General features: G+C 40.1%; 1 protein-coding gene across 3 annotated transcripts in view; it reads right to left on the bottom strand.

Annotated features, from left to right (window-relative positions):
* The window catches only part of TMEM131L (transmembrane 131 like), a 155,916-nt gene that overhangs the window by 30,727 nt on the left and 98,137 nt on the right, over positions 1-27,052 (bottom strand). For all 3 annotated transcript variants that reach the window (XM_032862554.1, XM_032862549.1, XM_032862553.1), the window contains exons 8-21: positions 17,861-17,938; positions 17,502-17,655; positions 16,136-16,194; positions 15,712-15,820; positions 13,784-13,877; positions 13,127-13,280; positions 12,418-12,588; positions 11,017-11,086; positions 9,807-9,924; positions 8,289-8,430; positions 6,732-6,841; positions 5,620-5,692; positions 2,912-3,039; positions 724-866 (exon numbers count right to left, since the gene is read on the bottom strand). In XM_032862554.1, coding sequence (XP_032718445.1) covers positions 724-866; positions 2,912-3,039; positions 5,620-5,692; positions 6,732-6,841; positions 8,289-8,430; positions 9,807-9,924; positions 11,017-11,086; positions 12,418-12,588; positions 13,127-13,280; positions 13,784-13,877; positions 15,712-15,820; positions 16,136-16,194; positions 17,502-17,655; positions 17,861-17,938 — 1,603 coding nt within the window. The remainder of the gene's footprint in view (positions 1-723; positions 867-2,911; positions 3,040-5,619; positions 5,693-6,731; positions 6,842-8,288; positions 8,431-9,806; positions 9,925-11,016; positions 11,087-12,417; positions 12,589-13,126; positions 13,281-13,783; positions 13,878-15,711; positions 15,821-16,135; positions 16,195-17,501; positions 17,656-17,860; positions 17,939-27,052) is intronic.

Here is a 27,052-nt window from a genome sequence, read left to right as displayed (position 1 = left end):
TACACTAGAATGTTTTCAGTGTGTTCCAGAAATTCAAGATAATAATAGGAAAACAAGGAATTTACCAAAAACATTTTACATCTATTGTTTGATTTTTGTCTTGGTTCCTGAGGAAGTTCTTGAAACTAATATAAATAATTTAGAAGCATTTGATTTAAATACATGCACAATTTGGAAATTTCTAATGCAATGTTTAGATAAGTTTCCAAATCTGCAATGTCTAATACAGTAGCAACTAGATATACATGGCCAAAATTAAAATTAAGTAAATTTAACAGCTCACACCAGCTATATTTTTATATGCTCATTAACCACACATGTCTGCTGTCCTGGGTGACACAGATAAGGAGAATTTGCATTACTGCATAAATTCTACCAGTTAGCAGATCTTTACTCTTCTTGACATTCATCATTTTGGTGTGATTTTTTTTTTTATGAAGATGTAGCTGATAATCAAACTGACATTTCATGCTATTTATCTTAAATATCTATCACTATGCTGATGATTTAGCAATTATACTTCTTATATAGGTATCATTTAAGTTGGATTAAATATCTAAGGCTATTTTTCTAAGTAGTACTGGCCTATCATATATGCGCGAATGTTCGCCTGATTTAATTATCTGGATCAATGCCATGAATTTACTGTCAATTATGGAATCCTTTTGCCCTTGCCTTTAGCACCAAGCCTTCCCCATCAGAGGGCCACGCGCATGAACTCACGTCGCCGGCAGTCCATCAGCGTGGACTCAGGCACCTTGAATCGGAGTGAACCTCCTGCACCTGGAAGCCTTCCACCCACTTTCAGTAACTCTCTGGCTCCGAACCCTTCCACAGCAATCATGTCAATAACCGTCAAGTTATTCCTATTAGGGCAACACATAGAAACACATAGGCATTACAACAGAATCACAAGACACAGTGCATTTGGACTTAAACATTCCTTGCTGACATGAACAGTTGTATCGTTGTCAAAGAGGAAATCAGTTTAAATAGTGTGGTACCTCCGGCTATCTCCTGGAATTAGAGGGTGTCCATGGGCAATGGAAGCTGCCCGAACACCAGGAAGGTTGAGGCTGCCCACAGTAAGAATGAGTGAATGCTCTTCATCACTCTCCTACCCTGGCCCGGGAATGCAAAGCCGTGTTTTTCTAATAATCAGCTACCAGGGTGGTGATTGGACTTCCAAGAGGGGAAAAAAAAAACAAAACCCAAAACTGGGGAAAAAAAAAACCCTGAAAAATTGGAGACCTCTGAGAAATATTACCAAATTTAGACTAACTGACCAAAAGTGCTTACAAGAGTGAATGAAGGAGTTTACACTGTAATCGTGACTATAGGAAATTCTGCTTTTGGGATAATTCTAGAAATAGAATCCTACTGTTTCTATTGAACCAAAGATTTATAATGCCTCCCCATAAATAACCTATATCTACTCGAGTTCTTAGTCATCAAACACAAATTCAGACTAGCTCTGCCTTCTCAGTAACTCAAAGCATGATTGCTAGGACATAAAAAGTTAAATGGACAGATGTTTAAATGATGCAGACTAGAGTGAAAGCCAGTCCTCATTAACATAAATACTGTAGAAGCAGAGAAGGAATTCATGCCTAATTATGCAAAATACACCAGTATCTTTGTATCTTTACCTAAAGAATTAAGAATCTTCCACCATTAAAAAGGCTTTAAGTTACGTTATGCTATTGTCTACAGAAAAATACTATCAATACAGAAACATCAAAAATAAATTAAGTACTCTAAATAATTTAGACTTTTCAAAGCCAGGAAGAGTTTAACCTGGGATGAGGTAAACTTGATCTCTGCACTTCCCCGGACCTTAGATTTTCAAAGAAGAATGGGTTTAAAATGAAAGACACTACAGGGCATGAGAAGTTAAAATGCTTAACAGAATACACTCCTTTAAAAACTTTAGTACATTTTCCTTTTTCAGGGCACTCACTTGTAGAAAAAACTCATGTGATATATTAAAGGAAGCTCAGATTAAAAAAGTCTTTGCCAGCTGATGTGATACTAGAAAAGCTTTAAAAAGAAACTAAAATGTCATTTATTAAAAATTAGACTTCTCACCAATGCAGAGAACATCAACATAGATCTGTATTTACTGTAAATTTTTGAAAGAAGACTCTCAATACAGACTACCTAAAGATGAAAAAGATTAAACAATGAAAAACATTAGGTGCTTAAATCAGTTAGCAACCTCTGTAATTTAAAAGAAGAAAAAGAAGTTTAAAAAAGCCAGTGGGGGGGCGCCTGGGTGGCTCAGTGGATTAAAGCCTCTGCCTTCAGCTCAGGTCATGATCTCAGGGTCCTGGGATCAAGCCCCATGTCAGGCTCTCTGCTCAGCGGGGAGCCTGCTTCACCGCCCCCTCTGCCTGCCTCTCTGCCTACTTGTGATCTCTGTCAAATAAATAAATAAAATCTTAAAAAAAAAAAAAAAGCCAATGGGCTCAATAATCCTTAGTCCATTGTCCTTTGGGGTTACAGAGAAGTGCACGAGCAAGGCAGCGACGAGAGTGGAGTAAATCCAAACACTGTGGAATGAAAATGTACACAGCAGTGTTTCAATTACTTTTCCAAGCTAAGGTCAGAGCGGTGTGTGTGTGTTCTGCCCTTGGAGACAGCAGCAGAGGAGATGGTAAGCAAAATACATTGTGACTCTTGGGGAGAAGGGCATGCGGCCTCTACCTTACAAGGCCAGAGGCCCCACGGAAGTAAGCACAGAGCCTCAGGCAGCCTTTACTCTTCCTGCCTTGCAACATGGCCTCATCCCTACCTGCCTGCCTAGAGACTAATGTCAGCCCTTAACTAAAGAGACTACGTATTCTTGAGACGAGACTTGGATGGATGAAGGGATGGGAAAGAAACGGCTCCGGGATGGGGAAACACCTACCGGATTAGTATGAGTGATGTAACTTTCCCATAGTCAGCTGGCATGAACACGACACCGACCCTTTTCATCTCCAGAGGCTGCAAATGTAAGTGGAGGATACCAGCCCTGGACTCCTCAGAATGCATGCCCTGCAAATTTAATACGTGCAAGTCAGTGAATCCTGTAAGACAAGCTTCTGTCTACATGTGTTTTTGAGGATGACCGTGACGGCTCTTCTTTTAATGTCCAGATGAGACTACCCCAGTCGACCTACTGAGCTTGTTTACCCTGAGAGCTCACACCAGTAAGCAGCTCCCGAACCACAGCTGAGAAGTATAGGAAGAGGCTGCAGGACAACTGGCCACGGATGTCCGAAAGGGGATTTGCTTCCTGGCTCAGAGGGGACTTGTGGCCAGAAGCAGCCTTCTCTGCCAAGATGCTCTGACTGTAACACATCCCTCAGAAAACAGACCAAACAGCCCCTGCTTGAACGCTACGGGGAGCGGACCAGATACCTCTCTGCTGCTGGACACCCCTACATTTCTCTTTCATACTGAGCTTCAGTTTATACAGAAACCATCTTTTATTACATTCGGTCTCCGCACTCAGGAGAAAGATCTCTCTTCATATCCTCCTTGACTTTCCCCAAAATTAACTCTGACTAGATCTTGTGTTCTGAATTTAGCATCCAAAATTGAGTTCATTATTTTTCTTCTTTCCACTGCTTTCCCCAGCTCCTTCTCACTAAAAATAATTTATTAGTTTCTTAGGGCTACAATCATACAATCTGCACAGTAACAATGTATTCTTCATTTTTCAATGTGTTTTATCCTGAAACTGTTGCTGGCATGTCCCCATGCTATCTGAGAGAAGAAATAGTGATGGTACTTGATTTGTGTCCATTAGAATTATAAACTTCATGAAGGGAGAAACCCGGCTTTACATAGATTTAATATAAATATTGAATAAAAAGCTGCTGATTTTTAGTATTAAAACTCTAAAAAAACATTCTTTATTAAATAGTTCTTATATGCTGGGCACGAGAATATGATAAGGTCTGTAAGATGCTGAACATTCCATAAACCTTACTGAATCTTCTAGCATTATTGTAAGCAAGAGAGAGGACGCTATAGAGAGGTTAAGGAATCTGCTCAGGGTCACATAGCAAGCCCATGTTATCCTGGGATAAGCTGACTGGGATAAGCTACTTATAATAAAAAATGGTGCATATATGATTAAGATACACTTTTTCTACAGTTTATGGATACAACACCTACGTGGCCACTGATGATAAGTCACTGGGAACAATCCTGACTGTGCAATTCCCCCTGCTTTTCACTAAAGGCATTACATTTCTAAAAGCACACCAACATCATAAAAACACGTGCCTTTTTTTACATGATAGAGTTCTAATAAGAATTTTGGGTAAACTTCTAAGTGTCTCAAAGGCATTCCTATTATTCTTGATGGTAATAGAGTCCTCGATGGCAAAAGGTGTGCCTTTTGTTTCCTTGGGGAACCTTTGATTACAGATGGAAAACCTTTTCCAAATGAATTGCACTATTTGTTCAAATTTGAACAGAACATTTATATGTAAAAGAAATTTGGCATTATTTTTGGAATCCTAAATTATATATGGTTCAACCACTGGGGCAAAAGATGTCTTAGTATTTTGAACAAATTTACCTCCCAGTGGCTCTGGGAGACTGCTCGGTGGAAAAGAGAATGAGAGGGAATGAGCACCAGCAGGCTTGCTGACAAAAACAAGACCGTGCTGCCGCCTAGACCACTTACGAAGAGAAAGAACATTTGCTGTAATGTACTTCCTATTTTAAGTCTCTGTTAAAAATCCACTTAAAAACTTGCTTTGATGAGTTTTAACTCTGAGTTGGAGGTTATCTGTTTTCCCTCTTTCTGTTATCCAAGGTCACCTAGAGCCAACAGTGTATCTTCAGAGGGTTAAGTGCGGAGAAAGAAGCAAATACCCAAGGCATTTAAATATGTGTGTGTTAGAGATACAGTTGTGTGCCTGTGTGTGCTTGCGTGTGCGTTTGTACTCATTTGACAGATGCTCTGTGTCTGACTTGATCTCACACATAAGATACTTGTAAGGAAACACTCAGGTCGTACAAAGAGCCACGGAACTACTGAATGGAAACTAAGAAACAAGCTGCCAAGTCCCCAGACGACATCCTCACCATGTGACAGGTTTACTGCTCCTCCTAAGTACTTGTGCAAGACCGCATGAATGCCCAGAGGCTTAAGTATTTCAGAGAAATCCTTTTTTACAGATGAGGTGAACATCACAGAAACTGGGTGACTTGCTAAAAACATGAAGCCAGTTTGGTGGGAGAAGATTTTTTTTAAGTGTATTTTTACCTTATGTGGCCCTAAAAAAAAAAAAATTGGATGGGGAATCTAAAAGAATTGTAAATTCCCGGGTCTCAAGTTTTATGGTTTTCTACATAGCCCTGATTCAATTGTTATTTCTTCAGTCACATGAATCCAAACTATCAAATTAAAATGATTTACAGGCGAACATGAACCGTGCAGCTCCTGCTGCAGTTGTTAATTGGAAAAATCTGCTATGTATGCTTAATGTCTAGAATATAAAAATAAGAAAGCCGCGTATATTATTTAAAGACACTTGAAACACAAATCAGTAAAGCCCATACACTATGTGTATAGTTTGTTTAGCATTCCTTTTCTATTTAAAGAGGACATCCTACCCGGTAAGGGCAAGCTTTGGTGAGCTGGAATTCACCAGTTGTGAAATTAATCATCTGCATATCGGTGCCAAACCTATAAAGAGAAAAAACGTTTGAAATAACATTCAGATTGCCAATAAAGAAAGACTAAGATGTGCACACATACACCTATTATGTGAGCCCATCTATTTGCATACACAATTCACCTCATCCTGGCACTACCATGTCCCACCCCCGGAACTGTAGCTGGTGTACTGTGAGTGCTCAGTAAATATTGTTGAATGAATGACTTTGGCAGCACAGAAAGTAAAGAAGCATGTGGTTAAAAAAAGTTCTAAATATGAAGCACTTTTTTTCTCCAAATGGTCCATTTGGAACCTGACAGGAAGTGACTCTCAACCAAGGACAATTTTATCTCCCAGGGAATGACTGGCAGTATCTGGAGACATTTTTGTTTACCACAGCTGGGGAAGAGGTCCTACTGGCACCTCTTGGGGAGAAGCCAGGGGAGCTCCTAAACATCCTCCGAAACACAGGACAGCCCCTCCTCCCCCAAACAGAAAATCATCTTGTCCAAAATGTCAGTAGTGCTGAAACTGAGAAACCCTGGGATCAGAGTAGGTTCTACTAAGCCAAGGAAGGAAACATTCTAAGTGAAACTGTGATTGCTTCGTAAAAATCACGTAGAATGTGAATATCTAACATCTTTCAGCCATGAACGAAAAGGATTGTCATCTTTTCTTTTTTAATGCTCGATTAAAATGTACTCACATGCTACACCCATTTTCTTGAATTGCCCAGAGAGCATTGTGATTTAGATTCTAAATTTTAGGAGTATATGTGGGAAAATCACAGTTGTAAAGATTCCCTGGCCAAAGAAAATAGTATCTGCTCGGAACTAGCCTTGACATAGTAACAGTGAAGCTGCCACATGGTGCCACAAGCTGACAAAGGGAAGTGGCCATTTCCATTGAGGCCTATGCCCCGAGGAGGTGGGGATCCAGGTACCGGGATTAATACTATTTACACCCACATACAGGTTCCAGGTGAAAAATGTGAAGGACTTGGAATAATCCTGAGTTGTAACAGCATTTCCCAAACCCTGTCAGAAAGTCTTCTACCGGGCGCTTTACCATTTATGGAGCAGACGCACTGCAGCCTCAGGCTTAGGATACAAGGAGAGAGGCAGGAGCTGCATGGAGACTGGCCAAGAGGAAGGATTCTTCACCACAAAGTACTTCACCTAGATACGGGGAAAGGCAAATCAAAACCCAGAGAAGGACATGGCATTGCCCCTGAAATAAACCTGCAAAAAATTCATAACCTGAATCTGCTCATGAGGCACCATCATGTAAATCAAATCGAGGGACATTTTAGAAAATAAAGAGCCTGCCCTCATCAACCACGTCTCTGCTATGAAAGACAACAAAAGGTTCAGGAAGACTACAGGTGACAAAAAAGACATGATTACACAATTCAAGATCCTGAACTGGATCCTGAACTGGGGGAAAAAAAACAAAAAAAAACAAAAAACATACCATAAAGTATGTGAGTGGGATAACTGGGAAAATCTGAATATAGACTGCAGACCAGTGAATATTGATGCAGACCATCAATTATGCTGATTGATGTCACATTTTCCGATTCTGATAATTTCACTCTGGCAGGTGGGAAGATGCTCCTGTCCTTAGGAAAATCCCATGGAAGTGGAGGTAAGAGGGGCACAGCATCTGACACTCTCAAGTAGCTCACAAAAGTGCGTGTGGTATGTATGTGCAGAGAGAGAGAAGCAATGATAAAGCAAATGTGGCAAACGTAGAAAACTGTGAATCCTAGTGAAGCATGATCGGGAGTTCTTGGTACTATTCTGGAAACTTTTAAGTTGAAATGATTTCAAAATGAACATCTTTTTGAGAGTCTTCAGATGCCACCCCTAAGAAACCCAGTGAGTGCCTCACAGCGTGGAAATTATCACCCAGACCACATGTGACGCAGGCAGCTCTTTGGCAGTGAGACTGGGGACACACATGGAAGCCTGCTGCTGTCCCTTCATTGCCTGGGCCTTCCTCTGGGCCTCCCTAGCTCCTCGAGGGAGACACACACGAGGGAGGGAGTCAGCACACTAAGGACAGAGAGCAACATGATGGTGGAGAAATGACTTAAGGAAAAAAAAAGGGCACCTGGGTGGCTCAATCAGTTAAGCATCTGCCTTCGGCTTAGGTCATGATCCCAGGGTCCTGGGATCAAGCCCTGCATCAGGCTCTCTGCTCAGCAGGAAGCCTACTTCTCCCCCTATCTGCTGCTCACCCTGCTTGCACTCTCTCTCTCTCTCTCTCCCTCTCTCTGACAAATAAATAAAGTCTTAAAAAATAAATTTAAAATAAAAAAAATCAAGTCTTAAAAAAATTTATTCTGTTGTTCATAGTTGAACACTTTCTTGGCGGATAGATTTTGAATTGAAAACAAATTTCAGAAAGTGTATTTGTTTCATGCTTTTTCAGTCTGTTTCGACATTTACTCATTTTGTTCTTCTGGTATCTCCCTACTAAATGCACTAAACAGCTTACATGTGCCGCTTAAAATGAATTTAAATTATCTTTGGTTCTGACAGTATTCTCAAGGTGGAAAGACTGGTAACTCAAGAACCCAAGAGCTGAGGCGTCCCTGACAAGGAGACCCGCGACCCTCACCACAGTGCTCCTCAGGGCAGTTGCGCTGAAGTTTAACACCAGGCTGGGCTCTGCAATCAAACGAGGTAGAAGGAAAACAAAGGGTTCTGACTCCTTGGATTTCTTCAAGCGACCAAACCGAGTCATTCCTAAAACAGTCCTCCTGTATAATTCATAAAGAAAGAAATTACTTTGAAAAATCATTTTGACATAGAAAAATATGAAATCACTAAATATCAATCCCACTAAAAGGATCAAGGGCTCTTGGGGGGAAAACAGGGCTTATTCTGAGTCTGGGGAAGAGAAAGTACAAAATGATCCTGAAACATCCTGTCTTACTGGAAAGTAAGGGAATGCTCAAAGAATGAATGATAAGAATGTTTAAGGACCCACAAGGTAGCCTAAAGGGGCTCTCATCAGCCAAATCTGGGACAACTTAGCAGCAGAAATAATAATTGTGGTAGATGGTGCTAATGAACAAAAAATCCACAGGGATGCTCAAAAAGAATGTAGAATAAACAAAATAATTAGAAACATCACCATTTTGCAGCCATCACTCTAACAACTAACAAATCCACACAAGAATTATCAGTGACATGCTCTTAGGGAATAGGAAATTTATGATTTTAAATTATCAAAGCATGTATTACTTATTAATTACTTATTAAAGGAAAAATCCATCTATAACGGACAGAGCTCTGTCACACATACAGTGGGGAGAGTCAAGTGATTCAACTTATCACCAATAGTGGGATAAACTGACGTGTATGTCCTTTCCAAGACCAACCAAGTAGTCAACACTCTTCCCCAAGTAGAAAACTCACTGTTTAATGTGAGTGTAAACTTGAAGAAACAATTCACAAAATCCACAGTGCTGAAGGTTCTATAAGACAACTGGCTAAGACTCTCTCTAAAGTGTCAACATTATGAAATTGAAATGGGGGGGCAAAGATACATATCTAAAGAAAATTAAGAAAACATGACAACCAAATGCAATGCATGACCCTTGAATGGGTCCTGGATTTTAAAAAAGGAACAAGAAAAAGACAGCTATAATGGATATTTGTGGGTCAAACAGAGAAATCTGAATACAGACTGTGTAACTAGGTAATTTGACTGTATCAATGTTAAATTTGTGGGGTATGTAATGGTAGTGTAGTTCTATGTAGGAGGATATTCTCCTGAGGAAATAAAATATTCCCTAATAAACTATTGAGGGTTGAAGTACGGTATGTGCAGCTTACTTTCAAATGACTCAGCAAAAAGAAAATGTGTGTGTATACAAAGATACAGAGGTTGAGAGAGAAATAAAACTAGAGTGGTAAAATGTGAACAATGGCTGAATCCAGATGAGGAATATTTGAGTATTCACACAACTATAGTTGCAACATTTCTGAGGCTGGAAATTTGTCAAAATAAAAGGCTGAAGAGAAATACTAATTACTAAAAACTCAGTCACGCAATTTCAATAAAGTACTATGCAGTAGTGTCCTCTTCCCCAACCCAGTGCTGAAGGAAAGGTGAACACAGAAGACATACTTGCAGCCGTCACCAGTTTTAAATTTCTTCCATCTTTCATACAATTTATTGGCAAGTTCCGAATCCACGTCCCAAGTAGACTGATCCAGAGCAAGACTCCCTTCCCAATTAGGATTTTCTACAAGTTAGATCAGATGTAATATTTAGATGTACAGGAAATGCAGTTCAGTTAGGAAAGAACACTGTCAAACTTCTCAAACTGAGAGGACTGCCAAGCAAATCAACACCCACCCCTTTCCTCTGACTGGTTTACTAGGAGTCCCTCTAACCCAATGGTAGATGATATATCAAATCAAACAAACATGTATAAAACAAAACTAAATCGAATTATGTAAAGGTAATAACATAAAAGACACATGGCTCATGAATACAGCCTGAAACAAGTTAAAATTATTCTTAGAACATTTTTAACAGCTTTCAGTCTAACAGGCTAAACTGCTTCCCTGCAAACAGAGCTGGTCGTCACCCAAGTGTTTCGGTTACTATGATCAGTACTGCTGGACCAACGGCGGTCCTCCTAAAGAAGGGCACAGACCAAGGGCTGGGCCTGGAGAAGGTGCGTGTTTATATTTACAACCTGGCCTCCCATTCACCTCACTCTCTCTACTTATCCATTCTGTCTGATCTGTGCTAAAGATCGTACCAGGATGAACAAGTGGGAATCTCCCCAAAGACATCTTGTACTGTACTGTAACAGTCTCCTTCCATTAAATATTTTAATCAACCAGAAGGCAGGGAAAGGCTTAGAAAGAGCTTCTATATCAACACTGTGCATTTCAGTCCCACACCACAACTAGCACTGCCCGCGAGATGTTTAGGCTCCTATAACTAAAGTTTTCAAACGCAATTCCAACAGGTTATTTTTACTAACTTATAGTCAGCCTCATAAAAGAACCAGAACCTTCCATTTTTTCCTAGACACAAGGTTGCTGTGACCATCAAATTATGTGTATGGGGAAAAAAATCCCTTAAACAAAAAATCCAAGCTCTTGAAGGGGACATTATTTCCCCAAGTACCTTGGGGGATTTTTTAGAGGATTCTTAACAATTTCAAGTCATTCCATGAATGATCATGCTCTTTAAGAATAAAATATGATACAATTATGTTTACAGTATTGATTATTCCATCTACGAATGCTGTTTTTCCTCACTACTTCCCACCCAGCCCCAAACTAGATTTCTACAGAAAGCCTAAGGGCAAAATACTTACCTGTTTTTGATTTTCCCATGAAATAATGCATGCCACAATGTGCTATCACTTCAAAACCCAGACTCCCTTCCTAGATTGAAAAGTAATATATGAATAACTTAAAACACAACACTAAACATAAAAATCCTAATGCACTCAAATGCGAAGCAGACAATGGCCTCCACCTCGGCGAATTTCCCTTTAACTGGAAGCCAAACAACAAGAAAGTGAATTCTTGGCTTCCCTTCTGCTTGAACGAGAGTTGTGAACTCCCTCTTAGAGGAAGGATCACGGCAGGGGATTCTGCACAGACATCAATGCCCATAGTGTCAATCCTTGGGTCCCAAAAACACAAAGGTGCCTTCTGAAGTAGAGGTTAATTTCAGGACACTCCTGATAGGTTTTCTGTTTTTTTGTTTTTGTTTTTGTTTTTAAACTGTAATCTTCTGAAAAACAGCATAACAATCTATAGTAACTCCTAAGCCACTTGGGACATTTAAACTGATGTTTCACTTCCTACAGGTTGGGAAAGCACAGACTTGCTACTTCCAAATATATGTGAAACCTGCCTCCTCTCTCCCACAAGTAGCTCTTCTTAAAATGCGACTCTTGATCGGAAAAAGGAAGTTTCTAAGAAATCTCCCCTGCTCGAAATACAGATGAATGGAATTAACCTTACATCTTATGTAGTTTAAGGTCCTACCTTTAAGCCTGTAGCTAAGCATGAGGTATCTCTACCTATGAAACAACAATGCTAATAAGTGAGAAAAATCATAAAGATGGTTGCATGAATATCTCAGTGAAAAATTAGAACCCAGCGTTATACAGTAAGAGCTTGGATCAAAAAGAAGCAATAACAGTAACCAAATGAAAATAAATAAACATTAAGAAAAAAATGAGACATGTTTAAGATAAGATCTAAATTAAATAGGCTTACCCAGATTTTAGAAAGCATTTAATTTGAGAACCCTTTCAGGTTTTAGGCTTGGCCCACTAAAGAAATGCAAGGATTACAAGCAACTGGGAGTCACTTACCAGAGGCCTAACTAAAGCATTTAACCATCTAGTTTGCTTGAATTCATTACTGATATGCAATAAAAGCTCAACTGTGCCTTCTATACCAAGCATATATTTCTTGCTTTTCAAATTTTGGAAACAAATGAAAATGAGATTTGTCTATTTGTATTATCTTATTTTATTCAAAAACCTCAAATTACGTTATGAAAAATAGAAACTTTTTCCAAATAAAGAGTTCCCTATCTAAACAACTGAACATCTAAAAATGGCCTGGTACTACCCTTCAAATTTCTTAGATAGTCTTAGAGAACATAAGCTTGACTCTGCCAATAAAACCCAAGCACCGTTAAGTTCACAGACAGTAATTATTACGAAAGTTATAACACATAGTGTTATAAACGATACCTTGGTTGGGGCTGAGTAAATCTGTAGAGGTATTGCAAAAACAGCACCTATGTTTGTAGTCAAAAACACATTGGTGAATAGGTTTACAGCAATGTCTTTAACAGCAAGTTTCAAAGAAAATATATTCCAACAGCCTGGAGGTAGAAATAAAGGGCCAGTGAAATTCAGAATCTAAAAGGAAAAAAAAGTAAGAGAAATTACTTTTCCTAACACTAATTATGATTAAGACCCTTAGAAAGCATGATACTAAAGTTCTTCTGTACTTTTAAAAATATAATCTTACTCACTTATTTCCAGGTCAAAGACTGAAAATTTTTTTTTATACAAATGACAGGTTTTAAATGTTTTATATGCTACTATTTTTAAATTTCACGAAAGCAATATTGAAATTTTCATGTGTGGTATTTTGAAAAAGTTTACTTTGTCATTAATTAGGCTTACTTTTAATAAATATAATCTTTTTAGTATAAGCTATATATTGTAATCTTTTTGAACAACGCTAAGAGCAAATATCATTTCAGAATATATCTTGAACAACAGTTTAATAAAATAAAGGAGATCCCAGAAGTAACTCTGAAAACATTAAAAGAAAAATACCTGCTTTAAAAATCAGAAGTAAAATGGTATTTTATAAATATTAGTTCCACGGCATCTGACCTTATACAAAGCTTCAGATAGGATAAAACCTGGATAAAAATACCATTCATACCTTTACAACATGCTTGGTCTCCTTGGAAACAAACACATCCTTTAATACAACACTGCGGTCAAAATGGTTGAGGTACCACATTGACCAAACTCCCGAGGTGTTCTCGTGAGCCTCTATGTGAAACTGGGTTGCAGAGGAGTCCATTCTAAAATACCTGTGAACACAGGACATGCATGCCATCAGCCCGGAGTGTGAGACAGCCATCAGCATTCACCGTGCCTCTGAGTGCAGAAAGAAGAGCATCATAAAATGTCAGAGAATGAAGGTTAGGAGTGCTAGGAAACGAGCTTCAAGATGGCCTTCTTCAACCTTCATGCCCACAAGGGGAGCATCCGAAGGCCAGAGGATAAGGGAGCAGGCCAGGACCAGACCAGCTCATGGAGGCCACCAGGGCAAAGCCAGGACCCAAAGGCACATCCTCTTCCTTTTCCCACACCTGGCTCCCTGGCCCAGGACCTGTGCCGCAAACTGAACCATTCGTTTCCTCTCTCCCATTCTGCAGCCAGCCCCCCAACTGCTTGTTAGCAGGGTTAATGCATGGAAGGCAAGTCCCGAGAGAGAGAATCATATACATCTTATGAGTTACATTTTCAAACTCCTTTGAGATGAAAGCAAACAAATGAACATATGATTTGAGGGAAAGTGGAATCACCCTACCCTTGAACCACAGGAGAGGACAGACATGCTTTTAGTGTTGAAGTCTTTTTTATTTTCTTGATGTCTTCTTTAACTCCATTGTCACATGACGTAGCTGTTTTGAGACACAAAGAAATAAATGTGAAGCGTAACCCTCTTTTCTTTCCTTACCCTGAATGAAAACAATATCTATGTTTTATTTATAACTTCCTAATTACTCCACTTTTCAGCCTCCATTAAAACCGTGCATCAGATATCAGTGGTAAAATCCTTTCTTAACACTCCTTTTTCTCCACTGGCTTGTTGCCAGTCATCTGGAACATGGTGTTTTCCACCCTCCCCCCACATCCACCCCTTTTTTAAACCAACCTCTCATTTCTTCTTTTGGGGGAAAAAAGAGAGAGAGAGAGAGAAAGAGGGAGAGAGAGAGAGTGAACACTGTGGCTTCTCTTTACAAAGATCTGCATTCACCTTAAATATAGGGAAGTAGTTCTGCCAGGGATGACAAAAGTGAGAAATGACGCTCCGCTGGGTGGGGTGAAGAGAAGCATGTGGAGACATGAGCAAGAAAGCAAGACAACCAAAATAGCAAGAAGGAGCTTCACAGTGAAAGTAGGAATGAAGTCCAAAACATTGTGAATTATCAAAACAACATTTAAGCTTTCCATGACCTAGGCTGTAATAGTAAGGCACTGGTACAGAATTCTTATAATACTCAAGTCCTTTATTTGAGAGACAAGAGAGAGAGAGAGATCAAGCACAAGGGGGGAGAGGGGCAGACGGAGAGGGATAGGCAGACTCCGTGCTGAGCAGGGAGCCCTACTTAGGGCTTGACCTGAGCTGAAAGCAGATGCTTACCCGACTGAGCCACCCCGGATCCCCCAGTCTTTTTTTTTTTTCCTTTTCTTAAGTTACATACATGGCTCCAAAAAGTATTCATACACTAACAAAAATGTGAAAGTAGAGTCTACCGTTCACGCCTGAGTCCCCAATCATTGTAAACAACTGCTAGCAGGTTCTTATGCATTCACCCAGTGTTCTGCGCACACACAAGTACACAGACACCCTTTAAACAACACCCAGTGTGCACACAATGCTTGCACGTCTGTCTCCTAAAAGCTGCGGAGCACACCCTCCTGGAGATGCATGACAATTTCACTAGCCCCCTACCGATGGATGGTGACACTGCTTTGCTTCCCTGGCAGTGCCCATTTCTGCAGGTACAGTTGTGCATACGTACATGAGTGTATCTGTAGATGGTTCCTTGATGGAGAAGGATCAAAGAGCATCTATGTGCATTTTAAAAGTTCACAGATTGTCAATTTTCCCTCCAAAAAAGCCTGTGTTGGTTTTTATTCTTGTTAAAAATATCTGTTTTTTCCACTAATCACTACCAACACAGAATACTGACAATGTTTTTATCTTTATTGATCTAAGAAATAAATTATATTTCACTTGCTGCTTTAATTAACAGTTCTTGAAATATAAGTGAAGCAGGGCATGTTTTCATATGCTTAAAACCATCTGCATCTCTTTACAGAATTCTGCCATAAATAAATAAGAACCCAAAGCAAGGACTGGGTTTATGCTCACTAGATCTGTATTGCGTTCTACACCAAGAAATACAACGAGGGCAGCAGAACTCTCGATCTGTGAAAGCAGCCCCTCCACCAAACACATGTACATCCTGCTCTCTCAAATCACCAACTCAGTTAACCTTTAAATGCAAAATCTTACACGTGTGGCAGAATAAAAGTTGAATCCACAATCATTTTTTCTGTCATTCTCTCTCTTAGACCTATGAAGTCTGCAGTATTTTAATCAAACCCATTCACTTTCTGAAAACCTCGCTTATTACTCCGTAGCTCTAAGTCATTTCCCGGAAAGAATGATTGTAACTGGATAATGAAAATGAAAAAGACAATCTCTGATATTCTTAAAAACTGTACCTTTGCAAGTGAAAGAGGCGATTTTTGTAAAGTTGGTCATAGAAGTAGGTAGGAGGACTGGTTCAAACTGCAGGGACAGAGCATCTCTCTGTGAGAAATGATGTACATCCTACAGGAAAAAAAAATCCAAGTTACTATTCTCAGCTGGGTATTTATCCAATTTGAATCAAATCTGTTCAAAGAGCTAAGTAGCTCAGACTGGCGTACGAGCAACTGCTCAGCATATGTGTCTATAAGAGTATGAAGAGGGTGCTGACAACCTTCATCCTAATATGGGGTCCAGCAAGGGAAAATGGGTGTAAATTAAAACAAAGGAGAACTGAAACAAGTGTTCCTGTATCTGTTCCTGAAAAATTCTCACATTCTGCAATTAAACACACACTTCTCAGTTTAAAGTTTACTCTCTGTAAGCATTTACAATTACCTGTATCCAAATAAGGCTGTTTCCTGAATGTAGTATATACATATTTACTGCCGAATCATCTGTCCAAAAGAATCAGAGAGACGAGATTAAAACAAAGAGGCAACTCATTCTTGCACCTTAACATAGCAGTTCAAATACCATATTACACATTTCTATACAAAATAGGACTCGCTTTTCAACACTACAATTGAAACTGGGAGCTATTTTCTGTTGGGTATCCTTATAAATACGTCACAAGAGAAAAAGATCTACACAAAAAGACTGACTTACCAATACAGGATCCCTAAATGATGAACTGCCAGTGGAGAAATTAGGTCATACTATTACTCCTGTAGATGAGACTAACTAATTGGACAGCTTTAAAAAAGCTATATCCTTCTGTTGCTTAGCCCCTCATTTCCTTATTTAGATGGTCACATTTGAGGAAAAGCAAAACCCTCAGATCTCAAAGCACAGTCTTCCTTTTCACCTTCATCAAAAGTGCTCCCATGGGACAGGGGTCTTCTCTCCATTGTTGTCCACCTGGCCATTCTGAGAATCACCAAAACTATGAACCCAAGGACAGGGCAGCTTTCCTGCTGAACCATTACTATTATAACCAATTCTGAGGAATGGAAAGTAAATGAGGCTTGACCAACAATTAAGACTCCCAAATAACATTTTTTTTAATTTTAAAAAACTAAAAAACTTCTTTCTCCGAATATGTATATGGTATGTGTTTATATGTGTGTATGTATATATATACAGACAAGTACATATATATACATATATACCAGCACAGCCTTGCTAACCAATGGATAATATAAATGTCAAGGACCATATAATATGTGTTGCCTAACAAAATTCTTAGAAATTTAAAGTGATGAACTAGGCAACTTCTGGTATACAGGACACACATTTTCCAAGACAAAATTCACAGAAATGAACACTAAAATTCACACTATCCTAACTTGCCAGGCATCTAGGAGCAACCAGCACCCAATCAACTATTAAAAGAATGAAACGGCATGATTTAACTGAGCTTCTGCAAATCAGTAACAATGGAACGCGAGACACGAGACTTAAAATACTCTGTGAATATTTATATTAGATTGTTGTGCCTGTTTAACTTGTTCACGATCTCCAGAATGCCGAAAAAAGTTATTCCCAAGGAAATTCAGAATGATTCCCGGTTGTCACTTAATGTACTCCAAAATAATACAGCCTTACTAGCAGCTGCAGGTTGAGGATCAGTTATTGCTTCAACCTCTTAAGAGTGAAAGCAAAGCCTCTTTGTTTTGCACTGCAATGATACAATCTTCAGGTAAATGATGATGCAGGCTAATCAAAATGTATCATAATAAAATTTTAAAAGATTCCACCTTACCTGAGGTCTCAGATTTATCTGTAGCTACATAAATAATAGAAAGATGATCTAACAAATCCTGTGTGTTTTCTTCAAATTCTTTCGAGAAGTTTTCCATGGTAACAATTATGCTCATTTGTAGTCGTAGAACATCATCGGATTCCATATAACAACTCTGATATTGGAGGGATGGAAAAAAAAAGGAAGAACTCAAAAAAAAAAAAAATCATCCAAAGCTTTGTGATTTCAAATTTTAGAAAAAGAAAAACACTATGGTAAGGACATGTGTATTTCTGAAAAGAGAATGTGTCATTTTCTTTTTGGTTTCCAAACCAAAAATTAGGAAAGGAAAGATAAAAACACTGAATTTTTTATTTTACCTTTAATTGTTGACACACTTTATTATGTAAACTGCATTCCAGTTGCACTTGCAAGAGGCTAGTATTAGTGGTTTCCGCCTAAAAGAAGAAGGTGGTTAAAAACTCAAAAGAGGCAAAAAAGTTCAATCTCCTATTCATAGTAAGCAATCTATCATTTATTCAGGAAATTCATTGATTCATTTAATAAATATTTGAGTATCTACTAAATGATGGGTATTATTCTAGTAGCTGGAAATGAACATGAATAAGACATAAAAATCTGTCACTGAGCTTACATTCTAATGGAAATCATAAGCTCTCCCTTGCGCAACATGAAAATTCCTATTATGGCAGTAAGGAGATAAATATGTTCTAAATATACACAGGAACACTGTAGTTTGGCATTTCATATACTTTTGAACATTCTGTTTCAACATAGGAGTCTTTCATTTCAAAGTAGGTTCACCCAGTACCAGCCAATTACTGTTCTTATGCCTGCCTTCCATTAGTGGAATGACATTACAAGTGGTAACAAGACCCCCAGAGGGGTCTAACATTCCACTGGCCATCATCATCCTTTTTAATATGTGAAAGAGCTACGGATGGAAGAGACCAAAGCAAAGGAAAAGAATGCAGAATTTCATCAAGCTCAGAGATCCTAACAGCTGCTTGGGATGATAACTGATGTATCTTTAAGAGGAGGAAATGCAAACCCCAATCCAGGAATACAGCCCTGTGGGTGGGTGGGAGGGGGCTGCAGACAGTGAAGGCACAGGGCAGTCAGGTAGTGAGGCATGTATATCCAAACGGCTGCGAGAGTTCCTGCTTTGCTAGGTCTGATGTGTCTGGCATAGTGATTATAAAATTTAAAAAGGCACTCGGCTTGGCAGCCACAGTCAGGACACCAGGAAATCTCAGTACAGTAAGAGGCATTCCCCAAATCCATGGCTGACTTAATTGTGGGTAAGCATTTATTCACTCCAGGAAGATTCAGTATCAAGTAGAAGAACCACAGTGGTGTTTAACTTGTCAGATTTATTAAGCATTATTTAAGTTTATTATGTTAAAAAACACATTTTTAACAACTGCAATTGTCATTCAGCGATTAAAGTAGCCAAACTGGAGTCAAATATAATGCATTTTAAAATGCAGTGAAGATAGTTAAGAAGTTTAACCAAGCTTGTAAGCGGGACCAAATATTAACCAGAAGTTCTTTTAGAAAGTAATTGCTAGTATCTGCTAGACTTAAACAGAACAATACCATTTGTAAATGGAACCTAAAATCTTAAGGAAGAACTAGATTTCTGAATTTGCCTTTCTGTAAACGAGTCCCATCATCAAAGATATAAAAAGAAAAAGCCCACCACTTCTGAAACTGCTTTAGCCAGTTATAAAAGACCTATTCACACACCAATCCAATAGACACTTTTCATTTTGCCCAACTCCTCTGCTAATTTAACCCCATTATCCACATCTCTTGGTTCTTATCCTTCCTCTTTGAGGCTCTTCCCTCTCTCCTCTCAAGATGTTAGAGTTGTTCTGGATTCTGTCTTTCGCCCTCTTCACTCTCTCCCCCCAGGGAAGAGACACAGAAGCTGCCTGCACTTCTCTCTCCAGCTCAGCCCTCTCCGCATACCCATGTCCACTCCTCCTCAATGCTCACACTCGCCAAGACAGCTACCTTGCTGTGCACAGTGTTGTCCTGGCACCATTATTCATACGGTTATTTATGACAGAAACCTGAACACCAACTTCGCTCTACCTCCTCACTTACCCTTCTCAAACAAACCCATAACCAAGTTATACTGACCCCACCTCCTCAGTACCCTTGAATCCATTCACTTCTCTTCATTCCTAATACCCTGGAGATCAAGGGTCAGCAAACTATGCCCATGGGCCAAATCCAGCCTACTGCCTGTGTTTGTAAATAAAGCTTTATTGGAAGCCAGCTATGTTCATTCTTTTGTGGATCATCTATGGCTGCTTTCATGCTACAACTGCAGAGATGACTACTTGCAACAGAAATCACATGGCCTGCAAAGCCAAAATTTACTCTCTAGCCTTTACAGAAAAAGTTTAGGGACACTTGAAATCGTGGAAGGGAGGGGAGGGAGGGAAGAGACAGGTGGGCTAGTGTTCTCCCTGTGTCTACCTCTGTCCTCTCCATTCCAGTCTCCACATTGCATCAAGAGTGAGTTTACAAATATGCAAATCAGGTGACACCACTATCTGCTCAAAGCCCATCAAAGACCAAATCCTTTACTGTGACCTCAAAACTCAGGCACCTCCTCAGTCTTCACCACCTTATTTATGCTCCTGCCTCACTAGTCTACTTTCTGCTGTTTGCCTTCAACCTCTGAATTTATCCTTCTGCTGTGAACTCACATCCCCAAATCCAGCCTTCCTCTACCGAGCTAAACTACTTCACGTCCAGCTTAAACATCCCCTTCACCAAGGTTCTCCCTGACACCGTAGCTGGGGTAACTGCCCATTACTTACACCCACAGCACCTTTCCCCTGACAACCTGCCCAGGTCTGTCTTCCCCAGAAGGTTGCAAGCACCTTGTTTGATGCTTTTACCAGAGAGCCTACCACTAAATTCAATATGCAGTTAGTGAATAAAGAGAAGTGGGCACACAGCCACAGATGCTTGCTTGAAAAAGGTAAGCTTGAAATAGGCAAGAAACGAAAAATAATAAACAATGGCTACAAAATAAAAGAATATACCAAAACCTGTCTCTTGACATGTACTTCTGACCTAAAACTCCCCTCCACAAAAAAAGTTTAAAGAAAAACCCGTATCAACACATTTTCAACATATGCATTTATAATAGTTGTGTTTTTTGAAAACTTACAGCAATTTAACTATAAGCCTTAACCTCACAAGGTAATTCTCTTACCTAAAATATTTCTTCAAATGTTGAAATATTATAAGTTCAGAATTAGGATTTTTGAACACGATGAAACAATCCAATTTGCAGAGTGATCTGATGTAATATAAAGCCCAGTATTTGGTCATTCTTGGTAAGTTTCTGGATGAATTTCTTATTTACCATTTTAAGTAAGATTCCTCTCTTAGTTGGAAGGGCAACAAAAATAAACTACCGTATTGTTTCATTTGTTGTAGAACATTTCAGAGTCCCACAAGGGGGAGTCCCAACACCTCCAAACTGTCCTTGAAGCAGGCCAATTTTTCTCAAAGAGCAATTTAAAGGCTCATGTCTTCATCAAAAGAATAAAACTAATGTAATCCTGGCTTAAGAAAGTAAACTATAATCAAAACATGAGCCACCTGGGACAAACACACACACACACACACACACACACACACACACACACACACACACGGATTAAATTCTTTCTGAAAGGACCCCAGCTGAGCACATGTGTTAAGACGGTGGGACATCCCCTTATTCAAGAGTGTGCCTGAGCAGATTATAAAAGGAAAAGAGAAACCTACTTCTTTACTTTTCAAACCCTCCAAAATCACTTTAACAAATTAACTCATAAATTTCACAGCCAAAAAATAAAATAACTTCTTGGTTGTTTCATACAGTACATGGTATTATTCCCTTGTACAAGCTGGGGGGAAATGTGGTTTGGCGGGGTTAAATGACTTATCAAAGGTCCTAAGGTTAGCTAGTGGAAACCAGGGGAAAAAAAAAAAAAAAAAAGCAGGTCTTTAATACAGGTCAGTACTTTTTTCTAAGTAAATCAGAACAGACCAAGTATACTTCTCCTAAATTTAAAAGTTGGAAAGTTCTTCGCCATGGAAACATGTATTAGAAAACCCTACCAGGAGAAAATGCAATAGTCCAGAAAATGGTAGGGTTAAAAACTCCCTTTTGTAATGGCTTATATTCCCATGGTTTTGTGTTATGACTCTAGCTGACTGGATCTGAGAGAGAAGAAATCACCTAGTTCTATTCTAGCTAAGAAACTGGTCTTAGGGCAGCAGGCCTGGGCAGAGTGTGATCTGGGGGTATTGTGTACAAGTAAAGAGGAAAGGAAATGATAGACTTCAAATCCAGCCCTCTTAGATGACTTCTACTAACAAGAATAAACCAATATCATAGCAAAAATATATGAGAATCTATAATACACTGATCCAGACAGAGTGATCAAGAGCCTTGAAATCAGGGCGTTCGCAGTAATGACCACACACAGAAACCTTGCATTTAAGGAATATTTGAGGAATACATAAAAGAATTATAGATAAATTCCAATATTAGGTCTCACTTTTCTCCCCTTCTACAATTTTTAATGCTAAATTTTAAAGGTTCTTTTCCAGGTAAATGTCTATTAGCAGGAACCCAGATTCTGTATAGGCCACGTGACCATTCTAGACAGTGGCCCCATCTAGGTACAACACAATCTATACAGCAAGTGAGTTTGCATAAAACAGGCCTTTTCTTGGGTCCCTTCCACACAACAGCCATGCTCTGTAACCCAACTCCTAATTTAGTGTTTCCTGTACAACAGCCAGGCTCAGTGGAGTTATTAGCACTGTAGGGTTGCTTTCTCTCCTCTCTAGCAACTGGGCTTCAGCCCTCCCCTTAACCACTGCCCTGCTAATCCTCAGATATTTAACCACTGAAACAAAATTCACCTACCCTGCCAGACCCCTTGCTAAAATATCTGTAAACCTAGGAAATGGCTGAAATTCATTTTTGTTTTAAGGGAAGAGGGATGAAAGCACATGTGCTGCATTTTCTCTTATCCACATCTTTTCCAGAAAAGGCTTTGCTGTTAACTCAGTTGGAGATGAAACCCCGGCCACAAAACCTTAGGGGTGGGGCACCTGCATGGCTCAGTGGGTTAAACCTCTGCCTTTGGCTCAGGTCATCATCTCAGGGTCCTGGGATCGAGCCCCGCATCAGGCTCTCTGCTCAGCAGGGAGCCTGCTTCCCCCCACCCACCCTGCCTGCCTCTCTGGCAACTTGTGACCTCTCTCTGTCAAATAAATAAATAAATAAAATCTTAAACAAACAAAAAACCTTAGGGGTATCCTCTACCCTGCCTAAGACTCAGTTTCCTCTTCGATAAAACAGAGTTAGTAAGGTCACAGCCATGTTATGAGCCCTAAATGAGACCCACAGGACACACACAGAGCACACGGTAGACCTTCCAAAGGGAGTGTTGTTTTCACTTGGTAATTCACAATTAATGCATTAAATGAGTAAAACTTCACAGAAAATAACTTAAATGTTTCTGGGAAGTGGTTTTTCCCACATCAAGGTTGTAAGTGGGGCAAACTCCTCTTCCACACTCTTTTGGCTTCTAAGAGAAGAGGGTTGTTGTTGTTGTTGTTTCTAAAACACTTCAAGTTCTTTTTGTCTTATTTCACATTTGGTTTAGAACCCAAGAAAAGAGAAGAGCCATGTGTTGCCCACAGGCTTCCACCCTCCTGAAATGCGCCAGAAACCGTGAAACCAATTAGCAAAAAGCAATGTGGAAAGCAAGTTAGCATTTAGATACTGAGACTTGTCATTGGACCAAGTGCCAGTGGCCTATATGGTGCAATACTCCAGCTTTTGCACTTGGGGAGCTGGCTTTTCGCTGTTATAAGCTGGGTTGGCAGTTTCAGGAGAGCTTTGTGGGATTTTCACCTTGGTAGGTCATGTGGCGTATGTTGACTTGATCCAAAGGCAAGCAGCTATTTTTATACAATTGGATGCTGTGGGCCTTGAGCAAATGGCAAGCAGGTCCTGAAGGCCTGGCTCAGGCCTTGACCCTGGGCCCAGGTTCCGCAGAAGTTCGGGCTTTCATGATGCAGGCGGTGGAAGCTAGACCTTGAGCAATGTGGGTGTAGCTTTTACCTAAATAGGAGTAGCCATGGCAAAAATCAGCCATGGCTATGGAAGAAAGGATGACGCAGTGGGAAACAGTATAGTGGTTCCTCAAAAAAATCAAACATGGAATTATTGAGTGATCCAGTAATTCTATTTCTAGGTATATGCCCAAAAGTGATAGGAGGAACTCGAACAGATATTTGTACACCCAAATCCATAGCTGCATTACATACAGTAGTCAGAAGTTGAAACAACCCCAAATCCATCCATGAATGAATGACTAAACAAAACATGGTGTATCCATACAATGGCATGTTACCCAGTCTTAAAAGAGAAGGAAGATCTGACACATATACTAGAACACGGATGGACCCTGAAAACATTATAACAGAGTGAAAGAGGTCAGACACAAAAGGACAAATATTCTGTGATTCCACTTATATGAGGGGGCCTAGAATAGTCAAATTCATAGAGACAGAAAGCAGACTAATGGTCCTGGCAGGGACTGAGAAGAGAGGTTAATGGAGTGTTGCTATGTAGTGGGTGTAAGAGCTTCAGTTGGGGAAGATTAGAAAGCTCTAGAATGGATGATGGTGATGATCGCATGACAGTGTGAATGTACTTCATCATGCCACTCAACTGTACACTTAAAATGGTAGTTTATGGCGCATATACTTCACCACTAGAAAGGGAAAGGGAAGGGGAGAAGGAAAAAGGAAAAGGAAAAGATGTCCTAGTGAGGACTCCTCTCACAATAAAGAGAGCTCCCAGAGCTGGACCATCTGCTTTTATTGCCAGATCTTGAAGAAACTGTTGGGTCCAACTCCAGGCAGATAGTACAGATAGGCTGCTCCAAATTCTGTCCCTTTTTTATGCATTATCTTCGTGGCTAAGAGTTGGAACTATGAAAGAGTTTAAATTCTCATTTAAATTCATGTGGGCCGGTCTACAGACTCAGAAGTTCCTCCCCATCACACTGGCTCCAGATTTATTAATCATCTAAATGCTAACCACTATTTTAGATGCTCAAGATCCAAAATGACAGATAACACAGACAGATGGCAGATTTTATAAATAAAGAAGCAATAAGCTAATCAGATAGAAGAGATGCTCTCATCCTGGGTTGAGGCAGACAAGCAATTTGACAGAATTAACTGCATGCACAAAGAAAGCAACCACTAAGGTTAGAACAATCCGGTTCACTCTGGACATCAGAGAAGTGCTGAAAGCTTAGGGACACATGATTTAGTTTTCCTATCAGAGCAAGATGAACAAAAAAGGCAGATGGAGGAAGGGAGGGAGAGAGAGCTCCCCTTAAGAGAAAGACTAACGTCTTAGAGAACAATTAGACAGAACATGACTGAGAAAACGAGGCCTCAAGTCCAGCTCAACAGAATACAGAGAGATGGACATAGCCTGGTAGCTAACTGAAGTGAGGGAGAGAGACCTTTGTGCTCACTGGAGCATTTAAAAAATGGAATAGGGTGCCTGGGTGGCTCAGTTGGTTAAGCATCTGCCTTTGGCTTGGGTCATGATCCCAGGGTCTCAGGATCGAGTCCCACATCAGGCTCCATTCTCAGTGGGGAGCCTGCTTCTCCCTCTGTCCTTCACCCTGCTTGTGCTCGCTCTCACTTGTGCGCTCTCTCTCTCTCAAATACATAAATCTTTAAAAAGAAAATTCTAAAAAATACTAATAATAAAAAGTAAAAATTAAAAAATAAAAAATGTAATAAAAGAAGAAAAGCAAGACCTTAGCAGATAGGAACTGCTCCCCCAAAGGAACCAGGCTTCCATTACAGGAAGTATGGAGAAAGGCACTTGTAAAGCCAGGTGCAGAATCCACAGTAAGAACAGCTGAGGACTGAGACAGCTATACCCAGGACGACTACATAAGACCTGGAGACGTTCAGGGGTACAGGGGACAGGAGGTTCAGAGGAGAATGCTCAAAGAATACAAGGTGGAGACACAGCTACGGCCCATGCCCTGGGGGAACGTGTTTGTGAAGTTCATAGAAGTAGGACTCAGTATAAGAGAAGGCACAGCAAGAAGAGGAAACCCATTCAAGGGGAGCCAGGCAAGACTATGGAGACAGCCTGACCCCCAGGCCTGATTTAGATGTTGGTATGATAGGAGCATCTTCGGAGGAAGACTCTCCAACACAGGGAAGAGAAGATTTGTTTGAACAGCAGATGCTTTTAGCAGACCCAGAACTCATTGATTTTCATCTCTCTTCCTTTAGGAGAACTCACAAGAAAATATCTAAAGAAACATCTAGAGGGGGAAAAAAAAAATATATATATATATATATATATATACATACATACATATATATGTATATATATACATATATATGTATATTCACACATGTACATGTATATGTGTATATATATATAATACAGATCAAAAAGAACAAGGAAAAAAAAAAGGACTTAGCCAATTTCAGAAAACAGTAGCAGCCTTACAGATGTTCAAGAAAGAAAAAGACCAACAAAAGAAGCTGGTTAAATAGCTAGAAACTAAACTGAGCCTTCCTGATAGGAAGAGGGGCCAGGAGAAGCCAAGCACATTCTGGAGGAATAGCCCCAAATGGCAGAGAAAGAGGGGCAAGCTCACAACCTGGGGGAGACTATGAGTGGCTCACGGCCAACACGCTATCCCCACCAGGCCCCAAGCTTCCTAAATGTCAGTAGCAGCTCCCCTCCAGGAATCAGGTGAGAACAATGCTCCATTGGAAACAGGTGGGGCTGAAAGGGAAAAGCCTTCTCTAAGAAGTAGGTTCCAGGGTGATGAACGCTGGGGAGGATGTGCTATAGTGAGCGCTGTGAACTGTGTAAGACTGATGAATCACAGACCTGAACCCCTGAAACAAATAATACATTCTATGTTAATAAAGAAAAAAACAAACTCACATTGTGAAGTAAAAACTGCCACGACTAACAAGTTAATGCTGGAATCCCACCATGTTATGACTGGCTTGTTAGGAAAAAAAAAAGAAGAAGAAGTAGGTTCCAGAAGCCTAAGTGAGTCTACTGTAAGAAGCTGTGGAAACCAGTGTGCTCACAGATCCTAGTGCCCCTGCCCAGCCACTGCAGCCCTCCGTCCTCAACAGGGTGTCCCCACCTTTCAGCACAGAGGTTCCAGAAACAAGGGCTTCTTGCAGGAAGGAGAACAAAGACCAGGCTGCCACCATTGCCAAGTGCTCACTCCAAGAGAAGACCAGAGTGCCTCTGGGGCTCCCTCCTAAGAGGAGTGGTCTGTGCAAGTGGCACTGCCCCAAGCCCCTGAGGTCCCAAGGCAGCCTCCTGATGGGCAATCTCTCCTCACTGAGTTTAAATACAAAGGTCTTGGAATCAAAACAACTGGCATAAACTGAAGCCAAAACCAAGGTGATGCTCTCCATACTCCATCCCTCTTTTTGGC

This window comes from Lontra canadensis, unplaced genomic scaffold (genome assembly GCF_010015895.1).
Source record: "Lontra canadensis isolate GAN:19392208 unplaced genomic scaffold, GSC_riverotter_1.0 scaffold1, whole genome shotgun sequence".
NCBI lineage: Eukaryota > Metazoa > Chordata > Mammalia > Carnivora > Mustelidae > Lontra > Lontra canadensis.
Note: the sequence above shows the minus strand (reverse complement) of the source record. Positions and strands in the feature narration are given on the sequence as shown.